This window comes from Trachurus japonicus, chromosome 18, assembly GCF_045865225.1.
Source record: "Trachurus japonicus isolate A0001 chromosome 18, Traja_1.0".
NCBI lineage: Eukaryota > Metazoa > Chordata > Actinopteri > Carangiformes > Carangidae > Trachurus > Trachurus japonicus.
In genome coordinates this window covers 23,826,374-23,848,782 of record NC_140924.1, presented here as the reverse complement: position 1 = coordinate 23,848,782, position 22,409 = coordinate 23,826,374, and the positions used below count along the sequence as shown (strand labels likewise).

General features: G+C 43.1%; 1 protein-coding gene across 1 annotated transcript in view; it reads right to left on the bottom strand.

The window, feature by feature from the left end:
- Positions 1 to 7,094: 7,094 nt before the first annotated feature.
- The window catches only part of LOC146969384 (mitogen-activated protein kinase kinase kinase 11), a 60,228-nt gene continuing 44,913 nt past the window's right edge, over positions 7,095 to 22,409 (bottom strand). The window contains exons 6-10 of the mRNA XM_085758996.1: positions 20,647 to 20,763; positions 14,684 to 14,849; positions 14,463 to 14,575; positions 13,653 to 14,264; positions 7,095 to 10,442 (exon numbers count right to left, since the gene is read on the bottom strand). Coding sequence (XP_085615122.1) covers positions 9,841 to 10,442; positions 13,653 to 14,264; positions 14,463 to 14,575; positions 14,684 to 14,849; positions 20,647 to 20,763 — 1,610 coding nt within the window. The 3' untranslated portion in view covers positions 7,095 to 9,840. The remainder of the gene's footprint in view (positions 10,443 to 13,652; positions 14,265 to 14,462; positions 14,576 to 14,683; positions 14,850 to 20,646; positions 20,764 to 22,409) is intronic.

The following is a 22,409-nucleotide window of genomic DNA, read 5'->3' as shown; positions in this document are numbered from 1 at the left end:
GTCGAATTGGGAGAGCTGGAATGTAAAGTTAATATGCCTCATGTGAAGCACCCATACACGCATTTGTTAATACTCCAGTGAAAACCTATACAAGTTTTTGTTCATATCGTAATCGATCAATCCATCATCCTAATGTGGATTGCGTCCATGGCCACCCAGAAAGAAAAATAAGTTTTAATCCAGTGTAAAAAGATGGCCATTTATAAATATCCACTTCTCTCCTTTTTTTTTTTTTTTTTGAATGTCCTTAGCTTGCTGGTAGGAGGCTGTCAGAAGAAAAAGCCCTTTGCAGCACTGTGATGCTATGAGTGGAAGAGATTTGACCAGTGAGTCATGGGGATTTGTACCATCCAAACCATGTAAAATTGCTTCTCTGGATCATTTAGAGTTCAGTTATTTAAGCCTGAGCATGGGCACCTGAAAGAGACCACCTGCTGTTAAATACCCTCGAGCTGCAGTCAAATACTTCACCTTGAACCATATCCGTGCCTTAGAAGACATTAATCATGATTCAGCAATAGTCTTAATCCTGACCCAGGACAATCACTCCAAGCAATCTGCGGAATGCGGCCCTTATAAGACACAACCATGATATTCTGGTCACAGAGGCATTCATCACATTGTCCCTATAATGGACATTTGTTCTGATAAGCAGCATTAAGTATGTTGCTACTGTCTTAAATAAGATATTTCTTAATTTACACATGCCTATCATAATTCTGTCTAGAGTAGCTTGTTCTTTACAAACCAAAGGTTAATAATGAAACTTTATGTTACGTCACACCAACAAAATCTGTCAAATCAATTCATTTCATTAGAAATAGCACAAGTGGAGCTACAGACTACAAAATCCATGTATAATATCCCACATTTTAACTTTGGAGGACTTTGACATACAAATTTGAGTCATTAACCAATTTTATTCAATTTAAGTTTTGCTAACTTTTGAGGGAATGGAGATGTGAAAGGCCTAAAAATTGGATGAAATCTAACTTTATGGGTCTAGCTTGCCAAAATTAATTTATTTCAGTTAAAAGTTTCATGAAGTGCTGTGTCCCAAAGAACAGAAAAAAGCTAATCATTTCTGCCACGCATTCATAAAGTCAATCAGGAGAATAGGTTTGAAACTAGTCTCAGTGAGGGTTTCTTAGCATTTTTAAGCTGTGAAAAATAATAAAAAGAAAAGTAGTCTGCTTTTGTAGAAAATGTTATACTTTGCTGTAACAGTAATTTCATCAAAAAGCTTTTAATACGCTATATAGATTGTGTTTACACGTTGGGAATAGGAGATTTGGATTAAGCCATCGCATTATTGTTAAAAATGCCAAAACATCAGCTCCTCAATTCCTTTTATCTACATGCAATGCTGAGCAGATGACAATAAATCATTTTGAAGTCTATATTTGAAATGTTTTGAGCTACTGTTTACTCAACCGAGTGATTTGCATCATTCATTCAACACTCTAAAAACAGAAAATTCACAATGAACGGATTCAGTTCTGGGAAGATCACAAGGTAATTGAGTGTCAAAAGCTAGCCAACACAATAATCATAACCAAGCGGCTGCTGTGTGCTGTCCAGTGAAAGGGGGGTGGGCTGAGTGTCTGGGCCTTGGACTTAACCTCACAGATAAAAATCCATGTTTATTTTAACAGAGCACCTGCCTTCTCCAAGAGCTGTCGCTGTGGTCTTTGAGACGAATTGGTCCTCCTTTCATGACTCCCATTCATTGAGTTTTCATTGTTACACAGAGAGGATAGCAGATGGTGACCTTGGATGCACAGATTGGGAAGAATTAGAAATAATATTCACACATTGAGAGGCTGAGCATTAGCTTACACACCTGGTGGCGACTATCACAGGCATAGCTTTTGTCCATATGCCTTTTGGGATGCGCATTTCCCATACAGGCAACGAAAGGTCATATTTGATCATTTGGTCTCGGCCTGCTAATGCCAAACAAAACCCTGGGCAGGTGTTTCAGTGATATGTGAGCCAGGAAGACCATAATGTGTCTCTGGTGCTGACAACTGGCTGAGAGACAACTGAAACAAGGCTGATAACCAGGTATATTTGTAACATCCACTTAATTGAACACAAGCAAGCAAAGGTTAATGGGGTGAAACCCACTGAAATGCCAGGCCATCTAATGTGTCATTTGAAAATTCACTCTTCACTGACCTGGCAAGGTAAGATTTCATCAATAAAGCCCATGTGAAGTGTGTGCAGCCACTTTTCACTCCGTCCTTGTTGGGTCATTCTTTAATCTTCTCATTAACCATGAAGGAGAAAATCATCCTACCTGCACAATGTGCTCTGTTACTTTGAGTTATCACAATAGTTCAGTTCAGGTGTTAAAGCCATTCAATGGGATTACATTTTCCATCCAGTTAACAAGGTTCACATTTCTATCCTGCAGTGTAAACTGACTCAGAGGGCCACACAGACACAAGACTCAGACGTTCTCAGTGTGAGATCCTCTATGTTGTTCAAGCGCTGGGTTTACACAACACTTGAATACTTGGTTTAAACTCACTGTTTGCTGTTCATCGCAATCACATGGCACCGGCACATCACTCCTCATCGTAATTAAAGAAAAGTACCACCTTCTGCCACCATCACACCCCAGACAGGAGAGTCAGAAACAGACAGATGGCACTGGCAAATAGGAAAAATCCTGATTTAGTAACAAAAGACAGGAGATCTAAACTATGGAGCGGCAAACCTAACAAAATGTAGGAAAAGCTTATCAGCCAAGTTTAAATATCGTAAATTTAACAACAAATACTGCCAGGTAGTTATAATGTGATGTAAAGCTTTCTAAAATACAGTAAGCTTCAACTACTTAGCTAACTATTCCTCATTGTGTCGCGCTACCGGTGTTTTCAGGTAAACGAGCTAGCCACACTCCAACCAAAACTAAAATACAGATTCAAAATAAACATAAGATGTGCAAATGATAGATAGATTAAAAAGAACCAAAATAAAGTAAGTTTTCAGTTTTTCTTTTCAATTAATAGTGTTGAACAGACTGGTTGTATGTTTTTTCTATCGGGTCTGGAGGCTATAGCAAGTTGGGGCGCATGGCGTCTGTCCGACTTCCTATGTCTCCGACCATACATCTCTATATTTTTTTGTCCATTGGTCCAACCCATAACCATAATTCTCTAGAATATGCCAGATTAATGGGTAGTCGGAGAAATGGGTGGTCGGACTTTTGGGCAGTTGGTTGGACTGACATATTCTCCCCAGTGAGTTGCTATCAGCAAGTGTTGGGATGGCTGGGCCTTTGCTAGCTGATTAGTATGCTAACTTCAGTAGAAAAAAAGACATTAGAGAGAAAAAGTAAACACTGGTGTTTGTTTCTACCACTGGAGACAGTTGGTAAATAAGTAAGTAAATAAAGACTCAAGTTTAAGGCTGAACTGACAATGTTTCTTCCAGTTTGATGTAAACTGCTAATGTTAGCTATGCAGCAATAGCATTATTTACGTGTGACAGGGCCTTGATTAGCATTATGAAAGAATTTGTGAAGACTGGTACTGGTATATTCAAAATATATGGCTGAATTAATGGGTTAATCAGGCTGAATCAGATCATTAGTGTGTGTGTGTGTAAATTTCACAAAGCCAAATTAAGTATCCATTGGTAACCCCAAGGGTTCATGGCACTAGACATTACTTTAAAACTGATAAGTCTGTGTCATTTTCCCCCCTTTTGGACAATAGCTCTGATTTTTTGAGCTCTGAAATTCTAAGATAGAGCCATCTCTAACAAGTAGCCTCTTGGCGTGATGAGGGTCAGGGCATCGGGTTTCTCCATCATGCCGCCTCATTAGGTTTGATTCATGTCATGTATTGACCATTTGCCACTCACTGATTAGGGGCAATGGTCGGAGCTTGAACTTTGAATTAAGACCATCAAATCATGTCTGCCCCCTGCTGCTGTGGGGCTGAGAGTGGATGACTGGTAGCGAGATATACTGTAGCTTTCCCCTGTGGAGATTTCACTTCCAATCCTCCCTGTCAGTTTGTACTTGGGATGCTGACTTGCAATGACAGATGGGGCAATGCCTGGAAGAGTGGAGCATCACAAACAACATATCAGGAGTTTCTTATTGGAGTAAGATTTGGCAGACAGGTGGCAGCTACAGCTCGTAAATCTGACAGACAAAACCAAGAAGCTGTTGTCCCTGTCCACAAACTAAAGGCCTTATTCAGTTGCTGAATAAGAGCTTTTGTCAAATTCACATTATGCTCTCAGAGCGAAGGTAGGAGAATTGTGCTTATGTAAAAAAAAAAAACAACAACAACCATGTACAAGTCATTTTGCAGAAGAAAGGTTTCCCACTACTTCAAGAAATCATAACCAGGAGGAAAAGATATGCTACTCTTACCACAGACAATACCTTGGATATGTGTTAAAGGCACACTGACTGCTGATACTGCAAGGAATACTTTATGAAGTCAAACACTCAATGTGCACGCCTGTGATGGAGAATGGTGGGCTACACTTTTCAACATGAGGTCTGAGGGAAAATTTCAGTCTAGCGCTACAGGCGAGACATGAATGGCAGGTTGGAGTGGATACGTGACACACACAGTGAATTCGTGGCAGAAATAATCTGTCAGACCTTTCAATCATCTCAATTTCCTTCATGTATCTTTCAACAGCTATCTGAGCTAATGACTATCAGAGGATAGCTCTTGTGGCTTTCACTGTTGACAAAAAGAGATGAAGCAATAGCTCATCAATCGCCTGTAAAACCGTTAGCGGTGAGGAGACAGGAGGCTGGAGGAAGGTGGGAAACACTGAAACACACACTGCCGAGACTGACCAAGTCTATATTAAACATCAAACGTCTGCACCCCCCTGAAGATCTACGCGGGGCTCATGTCCAGATGATGGAAGGTGAGATTGGCCCAGAGGTCGAAAGAAAAACAACAGTGAGCTCTCTTGTTTGGGTGAAGCTGTCAGATTCTGAATGGTTGAAGTACTTTTTCTCAGAAACTGTGTTCCTGCACAGGCTGCACCTAGATTTTAAGAAGCTAAGACAAGACATCATAGCAGCTGCTGCTTCTTCTGCCTTGATTACGACATTAACACGATGACAACCTATTTATGCCTAAGCAAAATCTGAAGGGTCCAGAGGAGTAGCCTACATTCAACCCTGTGAGGATGGTTTGCCCATTCCATCATGGGCGCCACGTTTATAACCAACGAAATACATGCTGTGTGATACATGACATTCACACCTCAGCTTGCATTTCTGTTGTTGAGATTAAAGCAGATAACAGCGGCACGGCCGTTTCGGCTAATGCTGTGTTCAAGGCAGGCTTTTGAAACCGTAAGTTACAGCTTCAAGTCACAACTACGACTTGGTAGCGTTCCAGGTAACCCGTAGCTCGTGTTTTTACCGTCCTGTTGTCTGTGAAAGTTCCCTATAACGGCCACTCGTAACTTTCCGACCCGTGAACTCGTACCAGATCGAACTGGTATGACTTCACAGGAAGGAAAAACACAAAGTACGAGTTTCCTTGAACGCACCATGAGTTAGCAGCCCCCGCCCTTGTCAGGCATCAATTGGTCCTCGTGCTACGTCACCACATTCACGCGCATCCCTTGGCTGCACACACAGCCCTTCATGCCGTTCTCTCCCCTCATTGGATAACACTTGTATCCCACAAGGAAAATTTTCTCCTCGGGTTACAGCAGAGCAGAGTGACGGAGAGACTCGTGTTTAGGCTGAAATACTTCATGTAAGTGATTGCTGACGGAAAATAGGACTATTTAGGACTTATATTAACAAAAACATTCCACTGATATCTGCTTTAAGTGTTTGGCATTTCTTCAAACAGCCCCTGGTAAAAAAAAACACTTTCTAAGTTATAACCCAAAGGAATCGTTCTGAAACAGACAATCTACTGTAATACTTCACTTTACACAGTGAGAGCCAGATGTACAGGAGTGGTAAAGCAGGCAGTGTATGAACTCTCCTAAGATCTCTTCTTTCATTCTCGACAAAACTACCTCCATCAAGTCCGGTGCGTATAGTGAAACGCTTCAAATGCTTTCCAAGAATGACAAAAGTGTTCAGCGGTATTCCTATCCGAACAATTCACTCAACATCTCACCCCTGCCTCTATACGACAGCAGGCTTTCAGCCCATCTTTCACTGTGTTCAGATCCAACACAAACACCTTTGCCTGTTGGTGTGAAATAAGAGTACACATAATGTGTCTCTCTGCTGAGTATTGAGTAGATGATGAACAGACAATCTAAACATATAATAAAGCTCCTCTTTCAATTACAAACTGTTTCAATTGTCTCTGAAATCAGTACTCCTCAGCACAAATGCCAATTCTTTTTTCTACGGATAGAAGCCTGGCTGTTATTGAACTGAATGCTCGACAGTGTCAGGATACAATGGCCCTTAGGAAAAGTTTCCGGAGAGGAAGGAAGCAAAGGAGTAGCAGTGAGTTGGAAAAAAAAGAAAGAAAGAACACCATCTCCCAAATCACCTGAGGGGGAAGGACGTAGAAAAACGGCAACCATGACAGTGAAGATTTCATCTGGTCGGCAGCCGAGCAGCCAGCGGCAACAGACAGGAGTGGAAGAGCAGGGAAGAAAGAGCTGGATCTGCCATGGAAACTTTATGTGGCTTCGACCGAGAATGATGTAGGAAGAGAGGGGATACCTTGTGAGGGCCTTTTCGTAAAGTCGGGGCAAATTAATTAACCAAATTGTTAATGCTCCCTGCTCTTATCAAGAGGCTAATTATCGCTATCAGCCTCCTTTATTTGTCAGTAGGATTATTAGGCTAATCTCGAAGCTGTCCCCCTTTGAAGACGTGGTTTTCACTCTTCATCAGAACAAAGCTGTTATTGTCTTCCAATGACACGGTGGCAGTGATGAACCCAATCAGTTTTTGTACCTACGATGTGGCTAACATGACAAGCTTGTGCCACAAGCCAAGTGGGTCTCTTTCAGTTGCTTACCTGCTGGCCCGACACCAATTATGTTAACAGGCTAGATGCTGGGAAACCAATCTGGATACTGTTATGTAACATCACGTCTGTGATGTTCAATTTTGTATGTATTTTTTGCTGCAGACACTTTCCCTCAGCCGGCCTCACCTCATACGAATCCCAGGGTGCTTTTTGTAATAATAAAAAATAAAAAAGAGAAACGAAAAGAAAACCTGAGGAACTGTCTGTACAGGTTAGTATTTACAACCATTGATGATAATGTTTGTGAAGCAAAGGTGAAAGAATAAGGTTTTTAGTTGTTGCTCATGCTGTTGACCTGCTGGAGAAAATTCAATATTGGAGCATCTCTGCAGCAGTTTTCTCCTTGTGTTATATGTGTTATTCTCTATTGTGTCTTTTCTGAGTATTTCAACATGGCATCACAGTTATTCAGACAATCCTACCAGGTCTGTTTAGTACTGTTGTTAAAAGTGGCTAAGGATGGAGCAAAAAAATGCCCCAAATAAAATAAAGAAAACAGTGGAGTGCTGCTGCTCTAGTCTTGAAAAGCCAGCCAACATCTCACAAGCATCTTCACCTGATGATTCTCGGTGCACGTGAGTGAGCTGTCGACAACTCCTGGAGGAATTGTTGGACATGAGAAGGTGAGAAGACTCTCATTTGTAAGGAGTGAGAAGATGGTTACCCAAGATTACTAGAAACACTAAAAACAAGGCTAAAGATGATAACATCTACTTAGCAGCACCTCTAAAAGCTCAACAGAGCATCACAATGTTTGCAAGCTTCTCAAGGACCGCTCATCCAAAAAAAAACTTCCCAGTCTTCTTGGGTCTGCAGCCCAAACCCTAAAAAGTCTGAAGTCAATAAGATGAGAGGCCGCTGAGAAAATCAAACACAAATATAAACAGACAGTGAGACACTCATGGATTCCTCCAATTGTATTAAGAGGAGATATACGGTATTGATCAGGAAGCTTTAGAAGGCGGGCAGATTTTTGAGTTGCTTCCAGTCTATATGCTATGCTAAGCTAAGATACTGAGCTGGGTCAATCAATGCAACATCGGAAATACACTGGACTCATCACACAGAATATCAGGATGACTTCAAAAGTCAAGTTTGGGTTTTGGTCTTTGTATCTCATGATTAGACTGTGACTCTGCTATGTCAAGATGTACGGAAGATGTTGGATTTTGGTTAACACGTCTTAAAACGAGGAAAAGCTGTCGCAGTATTCTGTGACAAACTGACACTGGCATTATCATATGCCCTAATATCGAGTTTTGAGCACCTGACATCACAACCATGTTTCAACCAAATATCAGCTTCTCTAAGATGTTGCTACACCAGCTGTGTGCCTGCTGGATAACCAGATGTTGAGTCCCGATCCCTACGGAATATAAAGATATAATAGTGTTGTTTGTCTTCTCTTATCAGCTGCTGTTAAGACATTGAATTGATGGATTCTCTTAAATGTAAAAACTATTCCTTAAAATGTGTTTCTCCAGGTAAAAATAAGTTTTAATTTCAAACTGCCTAGCTCATATTTTTCAGAAACTCAAACTTTGGATGGATCAGTTTGAGAGGCATTCGAAGGTCATTTCCAGAACAAGCACAATCGTCTCTCCAGTTTGAAAATTTAAAGTGTCAAGACAGTGTTGAAGACACTGTGAAATTGTGGGCTGGCTTTGTGGGGCTACTCCTACTCTGGTGGACAAATTGTATTCAATGAAACATCCATGCCTATGTAAATGCACTTATTTTTTGGTTGAACCTTCCAAAAGCATCAGATAGGTGGCGATAGGACAGTCTGGGTAATGGATAAATGAGTCAGACAACCACAGAGAAGTAGATTAAAGTTGTTTTAAACACTATCTGTGATCGTCTGAGCTCTCTCTTGTATTGTCCAGTGTGACAAACCCACCGGTCTAGCACTCTGTGGAGGTAAAAACAACTTTGCAGACTCTCTTTGTCCCAGCCCTGTCACAGTGGCATTCTTTGGCATATGAAAGGGAATGCAGAGGGCTCCCCCATCTTGTTTCCTGTGCTGTGTCCCTTGCCAGCCGAATGAATCTGTCCAATGCCTGGCATTTTCCAGGGAATGTGACTGGAATGTTATCTGGTTCCAAGTGGAATGCTTGGGTCATGAATTTGTCTTGGCTTTCACGAGCGGCCTAGAATATCCACTCTTGAGTGTTTTCTCCCATAATGCAACATACGCCGTTTGAAAAAAAAAAAGAAGAAGAAAGAAACAACTGAGCTTTCCTTGAACAATGAGTCTAGACATTCACGCACGCACGCACACGCAGGCGACATTTTCTTCCACAGCAATGCTAAGCTGATTTGCAAATTTAAGCCAAATTCATAGCATCTTCCCTACGCACCAGATTAACCATTCAAAGAACCTTGAAAAGATATATATTAAAAACACTTCACGAAATAAGGCACTCCAATTTTTCCATTGTCCCGGATGCTTTCAGTCTGCAGAGAGGTAGAGGCAGATGAAGCTGTGCAAGTCGCCTTATCCACCTCTGCATTGTCACAATGCTTCAAAGGTAGGGGGAGATGAAAGCAGGTGATATACGCAGTCTGATAGAATCTGAAGATGGGACTAGTGATCTGTGTTCTGCTCCTTTAAATGGATAGAGAAACAGAGATAGAGAGGAAGAATGAAATGGGCACCAGTTTTGGTTCACAGGTGACTATCCCACAATCCAAAGTCCCACCTTTCCTTTTTAATATAGGACATAGTAGTGGAAACAAGCCTCGACTGTGTTCCTGTGATAAAAACAGCACTTTTTACCATCCGTCAGCGAGAGTCGGCCCACGAGCCCCCCCGGGACGAGGCCCTGCTTCAGAACCTGTCGTCTCTGAGCTGTGTCGGGGACTTGAAGGGCTTGAGCCCCAGTGTCTTGCGGGGGTGAGCTCTCTCTTTGGTGCCATCCAGAGGTTTGCTGCAGACAGCCCAGCCCAGGTCGATCAGGGGCGAGTCGGCCGGGTTGAGGGGCGCTATGCGAACCGAGGGCAACGTGGGCGAGCCGTTGGTGGAGCACGGGGCGGAGCGGGACGTGGGGAAGGGAGCCATGAAGGGGTCGAAGGGCGAGGCCGCGTCCGAGCCGCTCGAGGGGTCGGCTTTCAGGGCGAACGGGTCGCAGTCCGGCGAGGGGAACGGGTCACAGTTGGTAAACGGATTGGTAGGGGAGGGCTGGTAGCTCAGAGCGCTGCCGTCCGAGCGGTTGGGGCTGCGGCCCCCGCCTGAGCTTGCGCCGCCGGCTGAGATGAAGCTCCAGGGGTCGATGCGGGGGCGGATGGGGGACGGGCGAGGCCGGGGGATGACGCTGACCTCCAGGCGCCGGGTTTTGGGGCTCCAGAGGGCGGGGTTGGGTAGGAGAGCATAGGGCACTGAAGGCTTGTCATCAGACTCCTGTGTGTCTTGGCACAAGGGCAGATCCAACACTGGAAAGAAGAGAAGACAAACCATTACAGAGGCATTCAGAAATAATTCACCGTCTTGCTTGAGGAGGCTTCACCTGGAAACTACTCTCAAACCGCTGTAGTTTTGCTAAGGGACGAAATGTTGAGTCGAGTTTAGACCCAACCTTTAAAAACATTATATTCTGCAGTTCCCATAAAAGCATCTTTCATTAGAGCATTTCTGCCTCTTGCCCTTATCTTTCAAACTCCATGCCTCCAGGTTATAATACAGGTTTGCAGTCTCAAAGTGAACTAAAAGTAACCATCCAAACATCACTGTGTTATAATCAGGGCTGTTTTATTGGACTGTAGAAACCACAGAAGACAAAATATAACATTTGTGGGGTCAGAGCTGGACGCAGGGTGTGTTTACCATGTAGGTCTAACCACAGCAGCCCAGGTCATACCCCTCTCTGTCCCCTGATGTCCTGTCTGTCTCATACTGTTCTATAATAATAATAATAAAGCCTGAAGAAATATCTAAAAACAAGTTGGGGATCTGACAAAAGGCTGACTATCAAAAAATTAAACATCTTTCTTTCTCTCTTGTTCATCTGGAAACCACTGTCACTGTCATCACTGCAGTAGCATTGCTCTGCTGGTCTGTGATGAATTCTTATCCAATTAGACTTCATATTCTGCTCCACACATGAGTCTGTGCGATGAAATCGATCTAAACACAAACATGAAAAGTCAAGAGAGTGCTGCAGCTAAAAGAAATCCAGCACTGGATGTTGATGCAATTAGTCGACATTAAGTATAACGTAGTGTTGTGTAACTAGTTGACAGAGCTGCGAGCAGCAAACAGCAAGTTTAAATGAACACTGACAAGAACATTAAACTCAGAGTAAATCAGCCTGAATGAACATTTGCTATTTCCAAGTGCGACGTGTTGTGCCAAATGGTGTTATTTACATGTGCGGCAACTTTCTGAGCAATGCCATGCTATTCAGCTGACGAGAAAAAGAGCAGTCAGGGGTCACGTGAGAGCAGACAAACAAAGCCGGTGGAGGAATCCTCTGAATTCATCTCCCTCCTCCGAGCAGACACTCACAGCCTGCAACCTTGTGGCAGTCTGTCTATGCATCTGAGCCTGACTCATCATTCAATAAACATAATAAGATGTTTAGCCAAAACACTCGCTGTTTAATTATGTGCGGTTTCCTCGCCTCTGCATGCCTGACGTAAATGAGCGCATGCGGTTTGTGAGGCTACCGTTATTAGCAGCAGAACAGGCGAGGCATGTCTGCTGGGTACCTGGAGGGCAGAGCTGTAACAACCGCTCTGTGGAGAATCCGAGGCTTTGTGAGTCAAACGGACCAGATATAGAGTGTGAAATGTTACCAGAGGGCACTCTTAAAGCCCTCGTAAAGCCCACTCACTCCTAAAACAACCAATACCCACGCCTCCGCCATTGCAGCGCTGAAATGTGTCAGTGCTTCTAAGAAATGCATATTAGCCTTCTGGAAAAAAAACTATGTGAATGTACTGTAAATGGAAGCGCGGCAGATACGCAGATGACGTCTGTTAGCATGACATGTGAATTAAAACTAAATATGATATGATATAAATATTCCCCCGTGAGGAAATTGGTTATTTTCGCATGTAATTTTGAGAGGAAAAATGAGCACTAATCCGTCTTGAATGTGTTCTTTTATCGAGTGTCATGTACGTACCAGTTACATATGACACATGAGCAGACTTTTGTTATGCCACCGTATGAAAATCTGCTCAACCCCGCAGTGTAAATAACACCCAAGATGCACCGCTGAGCTCAGGCCAAACTCCAAAGCTTCTGCGGAGGTGGCCGGAGAGAGACGCCGTCGCCGGAGTCAACAACAGATTATCAAGAATTTGGAATTCAGCACTTTCCGGCGGCGAGGCCTCAGCTGTGTGCCGTCTGATGTTCTGCCTTCATCTCCCAACTTTGCAACGAGAGAAAAACTCTGACTTGAAAGAGGGGAAACAACAGAAGATTGGATGCTAGCTTTGCTTAGCAAGTATTAGCGGTGAAGTACGGAGGGCCAGCTGTTACCTGAGATATGCAAATCGCTGAAGACAAGCTTTGATGTAAATGAAAAAGCCTCTGCGGCACCGAAGCCTCCCTCGTGCCAAAAAGATCTTGCTAAAAAAAAAGGCACAGAAATAATTCTGCAAGAGCTATAAGGAAACATTGTCTTAGTGAGGATGCAGCTAATTTCAGTGGGAGGCCTCCTAACATACTCAGGGCTCTAGAAGAAATGCAGATAAATCATGGACCTGATTTAATAACAATATCATAGATCTAATCTGTAACTTAAAGGGCCTCTGTGTCAGAGGGCGAGACATCCGGTCGTTAAAGGGATATTTCAACATTTTGACATATTCGCCTATTGCCATAATCCCTATAGTCTTAGGAGTAGGTTAATTACCTTTAATTGTCAGTGCAAGCTGTTTTTAGATCAGTGGGGCAGAGACGTGAGCTGCTCAGCTAACGCAACGGAGGGGCACGGTATTTCCACGTTACCCTCATCAAATTAAATACACAATCCAACAACTCCACAACACTTTTGTGGACAAATTGTGACCTGCACATTCACCACGCTCTGAAATAATAACGTATAATTATGTAACATTACGACACATGAAGCAAATACTCAGAACTACTTGCGCTTTTGAAGTCACTCTGCCGAGCAGCTGTGTCTGGAAAGTAATTCCGGCTATGCATTTGCCTCGAAAACAACTCTGTCTCATAATGTTCCATTATTATTTCATAGCTTGGTGATTGTGCAGGTCACAACTTGTCCACCAGAGCATTTTGGAGTTGTTGGATTGTGTATTTGATGAGTGTGATGAGGGAAAGGCGAAAGTACCATGTGCTGTGCAGAGCTCATGTCTCTGCCCCGCCGATCTAACAACAGCTTGCACCGACAATTAAAGGTAATGAGCCTACTGCTATGACTATAGGGATAATGGCAACAGGCGAATTTGCTAAAATATTGAAATATCTCTTTAAGTTACACTCACAAAATTCTACATTTCCTCCACTTTCTATTCTACATAACAACCAAATCTTTTTTTCTATCCCTTCTAGCTTTGAAACTTCCTTTCACACTTCACATCCCCATTAACAACGCAGAGAGAAGCTGTAGTTGACAAAGTTACTTTGTCAAAGAGCTGCACCCTAAAGGGTGAAAGCAGACTCAGACTGACCGAGCTGGGTGGTGTTCAGGCCTTGGCTGGGCCTCCTCCTCCTGTCGGCTCTGTGCTCCCAGGCCTCACAGCCCAGCTCCCCGTTGGTTGAATGGAAACTGGGCATCCATTCCCCTGGGCTGGCTTTGTCCTGCTGCACGGGGGTCCTGGGAGTCTGTGGACTGTGTGGCGTCCGGTGGCTGCACCTCTCACGGGGGTTTGGAGGTGGTGGAGTCAGGGGCAGGGGCTTAAGTTCCTGGTACTGTAGAGCCAAGTCCAACAGCGGTCTGGGAAGCGGCTCAGAGGTGGAGAAGGTAATGAGATCATCCACAACCGGGGGTTCTGAAATGAGGGGTTTAGGGGAGGAGATCTCCAGTTCAAAGGTGGTGCGGTCCTCTAAGGAAGGGGGGTTAGTTCGAGGGGGCACCCTTGGGGGGATATCAAGGCAGCGACCCAGTCCTATGGAGGCCAGGAGGGAGCCACCACCAAGCAGGGCCCGGTGGGTGCTCTTAAACACGCCACCGAGGGATCCCCTCTCCGGCCTGGGGGAGCCCGCCGGGGAGGAACCCCCCTCCTCGCTGCCCGAGTCTCCCTGAGGTAGAGGAAGCCGCATGCTGTCCTTCACTGAGGAGCCTGCGGAGAGCAAAAAATGTTTTCTTTCAACTTTTAAAGTGAGAGGAGAACGAGAAAGAGACAGAAAAGGAACACTCTATATATTTATTATTCATTTAGCCTCTATTAATAATTCACGTTCATGCCAGTGTGAATTATAACAGTGACTAATGGAAGATGCGACTGGTGGTTAAGGTGGTGATGGAGGGCATCAGATACCATTCTGAGCAGAGGGAGGGGTTGGGGTGGAGGGTCTGTACTCCTCAAAGTCATCCTTGGACTCTCCGTTCTCGTTGCTGTCTGATTCCAGGAGTTTCGCCCTCATCGACAGGCTGAAGGCAACAAGGAGAAAGTCAAAGACATTTGTGGAACAGTGTAATTCACAGCATTTAAAATCTTATAACGTGAATGCATGAAAGAAAAGGCCAGTTCTGCTGTACCTGCTTTCCTGGGGACTGAGGCGCAGGACTTTGGGGCTTTTGGGACTTTTTGGGCTCTGGGGCCTCCAGTGTGGGCCCAACCTTAGGTCTCCATTAGCTTGTTTAGTGGCCTCTAAGGGCCAGACCGGGCTCAGACCAAACGTCCTGCTGTTGTCACTGGGGCTGACTGCAGAGGAAAGGGAGGAAGAAAAAAAACAAGGTGAAATTAAAGCTGCAAGTGGCAAGAAAAAGGCCCTTGTGCCTCAGTGCCTGGTGGGAGGGGGCCTGCAGCACGCCAGTCAAAGCAGCCGCGCATCATAACAACCGCTAACCGTGGTCTGCAGGGAGCACATGGTAACTCAGAAAGGTACTGCATTTTTATGTGTTCTCAACTGCACCCAGCAGGTAGAGGCAGACATCTGTCTATGTATCAGACCACCGAATGAAAATGTCATGGAAATGAATTGATTGTCAGCCCAGAGTACCAGTATTTTCAGAAGGTTGTGCTGTGTGAGTAGACTTCATGCAGGCATGCAGTGGTATTCAGTGTCTGAGTGCCATCAGACGTGAAATTGGGGGAAGATTTGACAATTTGTGATGGAAGTGAAGCCACTTTCTCTTTAATGCGAGGCCTGCACTGCAGCCGGTGTGTAGGAGAATATGGGAGCAGGTGTCACTCTCAAAGATGGCAGATGACAACGGATCATAAATATGTAAACAGATATGCGGCAGAAAACTGTGAATATTGCATCCAACCTCTCCACATTCTAAAATGATTAAAACAGTGATACAAATAGACGTACTTGTACTTTATGAAAACAACTACCTGTTGTGTATGACCAAATATGGGCCTGCAGATGTGTTCAGGGGGGGACTCTTATCACACATTTTGGCCAGTTAAGACAATGCATGGTGGAGTTATAGCAATATGTTGATGTTTCATGGCGAATGACCGAGAGCTCATTACACCAAATCTTACAAGTATCATGGAGCTGAATCGAGTGTAAACTGAGTACAAAGATGGCATTTCCTGTTTTGTGTCTTGGAGTGACAGTGATTGGAGCATTTATGGCAAATGATTGACAATGGCGGCATCGCCATGGCCACACCCTCCGACCATAACTCAAGCTTTGGAAAGGTCTCTAAAATGAGATGAAGTCAATCTGTGAAGTCAAAGAGGAGGTGGCTCAGGTGCCAAAATTGCATGTTCAACTCAAAATGGCTGACTTCCTTTTGTTTTACACTGTGGCTGCCGGAGATTTTTTTTACGTGTCAGTCTACCAAAATGGGCCCATGAGCAAAATCCCTAAAGTATGTAAATGTTCACCAGGCCAAATGCATGTAGTTAATGGCCCTCATTTATCAAACTTGCGCAGGATCTGGTGTAGATTCTGGTGTAAATATCAGTGTACGCCAAGTGTCACGTGTGATTTACTAAAAGTGTGTACGCTGCTGATTTCGGCGTAGAACCGGCGTGGTGGTGATGAATCCGGCGGCTGAAAACGAGCGTCATTTAAATGTCACGCCCCGATATATTCCTGCTTTAGAGGCGTCGCCCTGCCCCTTTTACGACAGGGAGACACGGAAGACGGCCAAGAAGAGGGACTTTACTGGCGTTACCGCGTTGAACAGGGAGAGGGCGGCAACATTAAATATCTGGACATTGATAAATTGATAGTTTTTGTGATTGATAAGCGTCATCCCGATGGATGGAGGCTGCAGACGCACGTGTCACCGACCACGTCAGGAAACCCAGCGATCTCATGAAATGCTCCTGCAGTTTACTAAACACAAGTGACTGAGGAGAAATCATATGGGCATATTACTGCTGCGAACGCGACTTTATAACCATCAGCACCGCTGGCATGGTTCGGCTGATGGAGGGATGTGAAACACCGGCCCGATCTCCCGCTGTCAGGTCCCGGTGACTGGGGGAAAAAAAAAAAAACACTCCGCCGCGGAGATCAGCTGGACCTGGACAGGTAGCGCCGCCCCCCCCCCCCCGCCGGCTCCGGTGTCCGGTCTGCCTGTCATTGACTGTTTCTGTTTAGACAGCTGATTAACGAGCATCTGTCACGTCGTGGTTTTTAATTCATCTCAGTTGCTCAAAATAAAAGTCGAGTTAAATTTTCAACACGGACTTGGTTGTAGCGCTTCTCTTTTTTGGCTACTTTTTAACTTTTTATCAATATAAACAACAACAACATGCGGTCCACATCGCTGCGTTATTAGACTATGGTTTAATAATCATTTTGACACAGCGGCACTCCTTCCTGCATGTTCTACGCTGGTTCCAAATGTGCGTACACCTGGTCAGAGCTGGCGTGAGATTTGTGCGTACCGTACGCTCACGCTCAGATTAATAAATGCCGATCCTTGCGGTGAATTTGGTGTACACCCATTTTTTTGGTGTACGCAAGTTTCATAAATGAGGGCCACTATGAGCAAACACTATGTGTACTGCTTTGCTGTATTTCCAAAAGGCAGGTTTCACCAACAGTTAAGGTCAAGTTCTCCTCATTTTCTCTGTGAAGCACTTTGTACTCTTGCTTGATAAGTGCTCTATAAATAATGTTTATTAAGATATACTTTATTGTCCCAGAGGGAAATTCATTATTATTATTATTATTATTATTATCATTATCATTACTAAGGCAGATTTAAAATGATCTATAACATGTTCACATTTTTCTGACCCCAGCTACAGCCAGAATTCCTGTCGTTTGAATGCCTCACGATTCCCTCTTAAACTATGCAAATAGGGTAGTAGTATAGTAGTAGTATAGAAGTAGTAGTAGTAATAGTAGTAGTAGTAGCCTATTGTAGGTGGACTCAGTCTGATAGGTAACCACCAAATGGTTTACAGAGCAGGTGGTGTAGAAAAGGAGCCAAACTCACCTGAAAGAAGGTGACAGGAAGTGCAGCATGCTAATAAAAGTTGGCATTTTAAATGCCATCCACACACTTTACCCAGGCTCTGACAACACATGTCATGCATAATAGAGTATTTAAAGAAAAAAAAAGTCAAAGGCAGAGACTACAGTTGATCACGGACACGACTGAAACACACTGCAGGAAAACTTTAAAATAGCATTGAAAAAGAAAAAAATGACAATCCCCCTGCTGTAAAATATAGCACTTTACCACCACGTTGTTGGTACTGGTCCATTTGTTAGACTGTTAGTGTTTTAATAAGAGTTGTATCTACTGTGGGTAGTGGGGCAGACACTCAGCAGGAAAGCGTCACAGTGAGAGGCATGGCAGCAAATACAAGAGCTCTTGCCGACTATCCACGCAACAGGTTCGAGCATGTGACAGATTATATAAGAACATCATGCACATACCCTCATATATACTGTAAGTCAAAGGAGTGTGGATCATTTTGTGATACTTCAAATGCTTTTCAAACTTTGTGTTTGTCAATCTTCACATCAGTTACATTAACTCCACCAGAGCATGCAATGTCAGTTATAAATTATCAATTTATGCTCATTCAGTACTGGTACCTGCATGTATGTTTCTGTCAATAATTATTTCAATTACTAGAACATGCACTCACTGCTCACTTCCAACAAGGAGGTGTATTGAACCTTATTAAACATAAAACACATTTTTGTGTATGAAAGCTCCAATATTGTAAAGCTCAATTCCTGAATTTTTAGGCTGAAAACAGCTCAATCTAATTACATCAGAAAATGACAGGTAAGAAAAGGCTCTCCTCATAGATTATCAAACTGATAAAAAAAAAAAATTAAAGCATTGCTTAATAAATTAAAGTATTGAAATATTCACTTAGTTGCTCATATGTGAATATGGTCTAATGTTACAGTTTGTCATCTATTTCACAATGTTTTTTGCAGTGGTAGAAGACATTTCTGAAGGTAACTTATCAGAATTATAACAATATTATGTATATTGTATTGTGATAACGCAACTTTGAAGCTGCTGTTTTATTTCACCGAGCTCTGGTGCTGCTCATGTCTTTTCAGCTCAGCTTCAGAACCCGGGATGAGTAAATATGTTCTCTGAATGGACTAGTTTTATTATCTTTGGCCTCTACTACACTGGAGGCCTGGCTCATGCACTTTGCCTCCCATCACTCATCGACACACACTGTTGTTCAAAGCAAGCGAAGCAGTCAGTGGATAGTGTCAGGGTTACAATTTTATCTAGATCAAACCTTGGGAGAAAATTTCCCTTCCTCTGTCAACATTTTCTTTTTGCAATACGTCTCTGCTTAATGCTTATGTCATAATGTTCTCTGTGGATTTCCTACTTCACTCCTCCACTCATGACCTGCTCCCTGTTCATATCAAATCTACATGAAGAGAACAACCAAGGTGACATTCATTTACTGCTATGTATGAAACAATAGCATGGCCATGTTAGCAGGTCTGTGATATAACTATAGCACAGTAAAGCTAATGTCATAAGATTACAATGGCGATACCAGCTAATATATTTGTATATGCAAACATTTGCTAATTAGCACTGAGGCTGAGGAGAAAGGGAATGCCATTAGATTTTTGTTTTTTTAGTCATAAACCAAAGTAATGGGCAAATAAAAAACATTGATATGCGTTAGTCCTTCCAGTAAATGTTGAGATATTCAACAAATCAAAATATGATGATGTTATACTGCTAAAGGAAAGATCAGTGGGATTCATTCTATCAGGACCATAGAGATCTGTGCTAGATTTCATCCAACCTAATGCAAGAGTTCATCTCAGGACCAAACTCTATACCTCTGGTGCTGGAACAGGAAGAAGTAAACCAGTTCAAAAAGTCCAAATATCTGGGATGGTTTTGTTTTGTTGGTAATGAATTCAGTAGCCTTTTGGTCAAATGAGAAACAGATGATGATTCTGTGGGTTTGTGCCCTTCTTTATTAATTTGTAAAAGTCAAACCAAAATCTTCTTTCTGGGCTCTGTGGGCAGAGACAAATCACTCTGGCAGCTATCTGAACCTATAAGTTTGGGAGGCTCCGGCAATAAATCACTGCTTTCTACTGAGAGGGCAAGTATAATTATCCACTAAACACATTTTAATGACAAGCACACTCATGGCTTAGTGATTGCCATTAAAGAGAGTCATTAGGAGGTAAAGAAAACCAGCCCTCTGTTTAATGAATAAATGAAGCTAACAGATGTTTTGGATTTACGAACCAGTTTTACAGATAAATGTTTCACCCCAATTTGTGCGTTTATGTCAACCTCCGGTGGTAATTGTTTCGAAAAATCCTGTTCGCTGCCCGTTGCCGCACCACAAATTTCCTTTTGGGTTTTGTTAAGACGCCCTGTGACCTACTGCCTATGATTTGCCTTCGAACGGGAAGCAATCTCGGGGCGTTTGTCTAAGAGCCTGACAAGCAGAGGAGTATTGTAAATCTCTGCTGCTGCTGCAACCCTTCTCAACGCCTTCTCCTGGAGCAATGAATTCCTCCTGGCTTATTTTTAATTCAGTCAACCGCACTGTAGCCACTTCATGCATATAAAACTGTGGACTTTTTTGCTTTGAAAATACAGCTCAATGGCTCCCCCTGCTGCGGCAATGAGCCGACTGCAGGCAGGGGGAACTAGAGCAACGGCTGCAGTGGACAAAGGCTGCCGAGAAGTGCTGAGCCACTAAGAGGAAGTCAGATAATATTTGGACTGGAACAGACTATTGAAAAGGGAAAAGGGTGTGTGTGTGTGTGTGAGAGAGAGAGAGAGCAGCAGGCCAGGGAGGGGCAAAAAGAGCAAGAGGGGGCCCACAGGGAAACAAGGGAAGACAAAGAAGACAAGAGGGTGGTTGAGAGCACATGAAAGAGAGTATTGGAAACTGAGAGAAGTAATGTTGCAACCGAGTTTGTGAGTACACGCAAGAAGGCCACAGACAGAGATCCCACATTCTTTGTTTTTCTAAACGTCTCTGGAAGAGCACGCAAATGTGTGTGTGTGTGTGTGTGTGTGTGTGCGTGCGAAGGAAAAGTGACTGCACTCACGTTGGATTGCACGGAAACGTGGGCCGAAGGAGGGCGAGGAGCCTGAACCCAGATCAGGAGAGTTGCGTCTCTTTTCCAGGCCTGGGGATGCCTGCACTGTGATCTTATGGATGAAATCTGAAAAACACACACACACACACACACACACACACACACACACACACACACACACACACACACACACACACACCATTAAAAAGATATAATATGTAATATTTATAAAATATAAAGCTTGCTCTGACTTTAAATAGAAAGTATTTCTTTATCGGGTTTCATTGAAAAACGAAAAATGAGCTGAACACAGATGTACTGATGGAAAATTTCTTGGCCAATTCCAATTTCTGCATATTTTTTGTGTTTGTTGTTGTTGTAAAAACTACAATTTACAGCTGCATAAATATCCTGCTGCTTTTCTTCAACAGACAATTCAATCACATGTTGACAATTAACAATTAAATACCTAAGTGAAAGGCTCTTGTGGTGGTTTTCATTCCCTGCACAATATCATGGTGGTTGTTTTGCAGCTCTGATCTTGGTTCCAGAATCATTATACCCCAGATACTACACCTTGATTCTACTGAAGAATACAATCATTCTAGAAAGAATCAAGCAGTTACAGGATATAAACTGCTGAAGGTTCTATGTGAAACTTTCCCTTTAGTAGTTACTGACACAGATGGCCACTGACTGAACTACATGCAGTATCCTGTTGCTAGCATACAACTCTAGGTTAGCACTAGCGGCCATCTTGGGCCTCGGCCAAAACAGAGACATGATGGATGAATTAAGAAAGAAATACAGAGCGGTACGGTGCTTGGGTAGGGCCAATTTTAGGATCACTAAGAATAGAAGAAAGAGCAACCTGCCCTTCTTTTCTCTTGCCACCCGGACCATGTGGAGTTTCAACTGGGACAGCATAACAACAGGCAGATGGAAGGAACCAGAATCATGACTTTTAAGTTACATTTCTATTATTGTTTGACTATAAACTATATTTTATACTGACTCTCAGCACTGGAACATCATCAAAACAAAAAGTAGAGAAATGTCTGGCTGCAGGACTATAACTGGACTAACTTGAAACAGGATTCATAGTATAATACTGTTCTCAGCTGATCTTGACGCCAGTTTTCCCTTGGTATCTCTCACATTACCATTTGGCAATTTTTGTTTGGATGCAATTCTAAGCGTTGCTGGTGCTGCACAATAGGACAGCATCAACCTCACTGCAATTTCAGCCTGAGTCATTTACATAGAAATAAGTAACCAAGAAAGTCAGGGAGGGTTTCATTCAAGGGACATTATAATGTTCACTGACACTAAAAAGGAGTATAACACATGTAATACAAATAAATTGCTTCCTATTGCTACTTTATATACTAGTGCATTGAAGGTCTGGATATTTCAGGGACATATGATTACTGAAGGCAGAGATTTTAGCCTCAGCTCTAATCGTGGTCCACAGCAATTAGCTACTAGGAAAAGACCTGGTGGAGCAATTCAGTATTTAGTGGCTCCTGATAGTTGCAGGAAACCTGCTCATAGCGTTCTGCACAGCTTGGAGGAGAGAAAATCTCACATAGATTCAATTATTCTCTCTTCCCTTAAAAATGAAAAACACATTTTGGACTTGCTGGGAGAAAAAAATATATTACTTTTTTCAAGAAATTCATATATTGGAAAATTGAATGAGTTATTGCATTTTCTTCAAATACTAAAAAGAGTAAAGGTGCAGTAAGCCATGTCCAACAAAGCCTCCAATA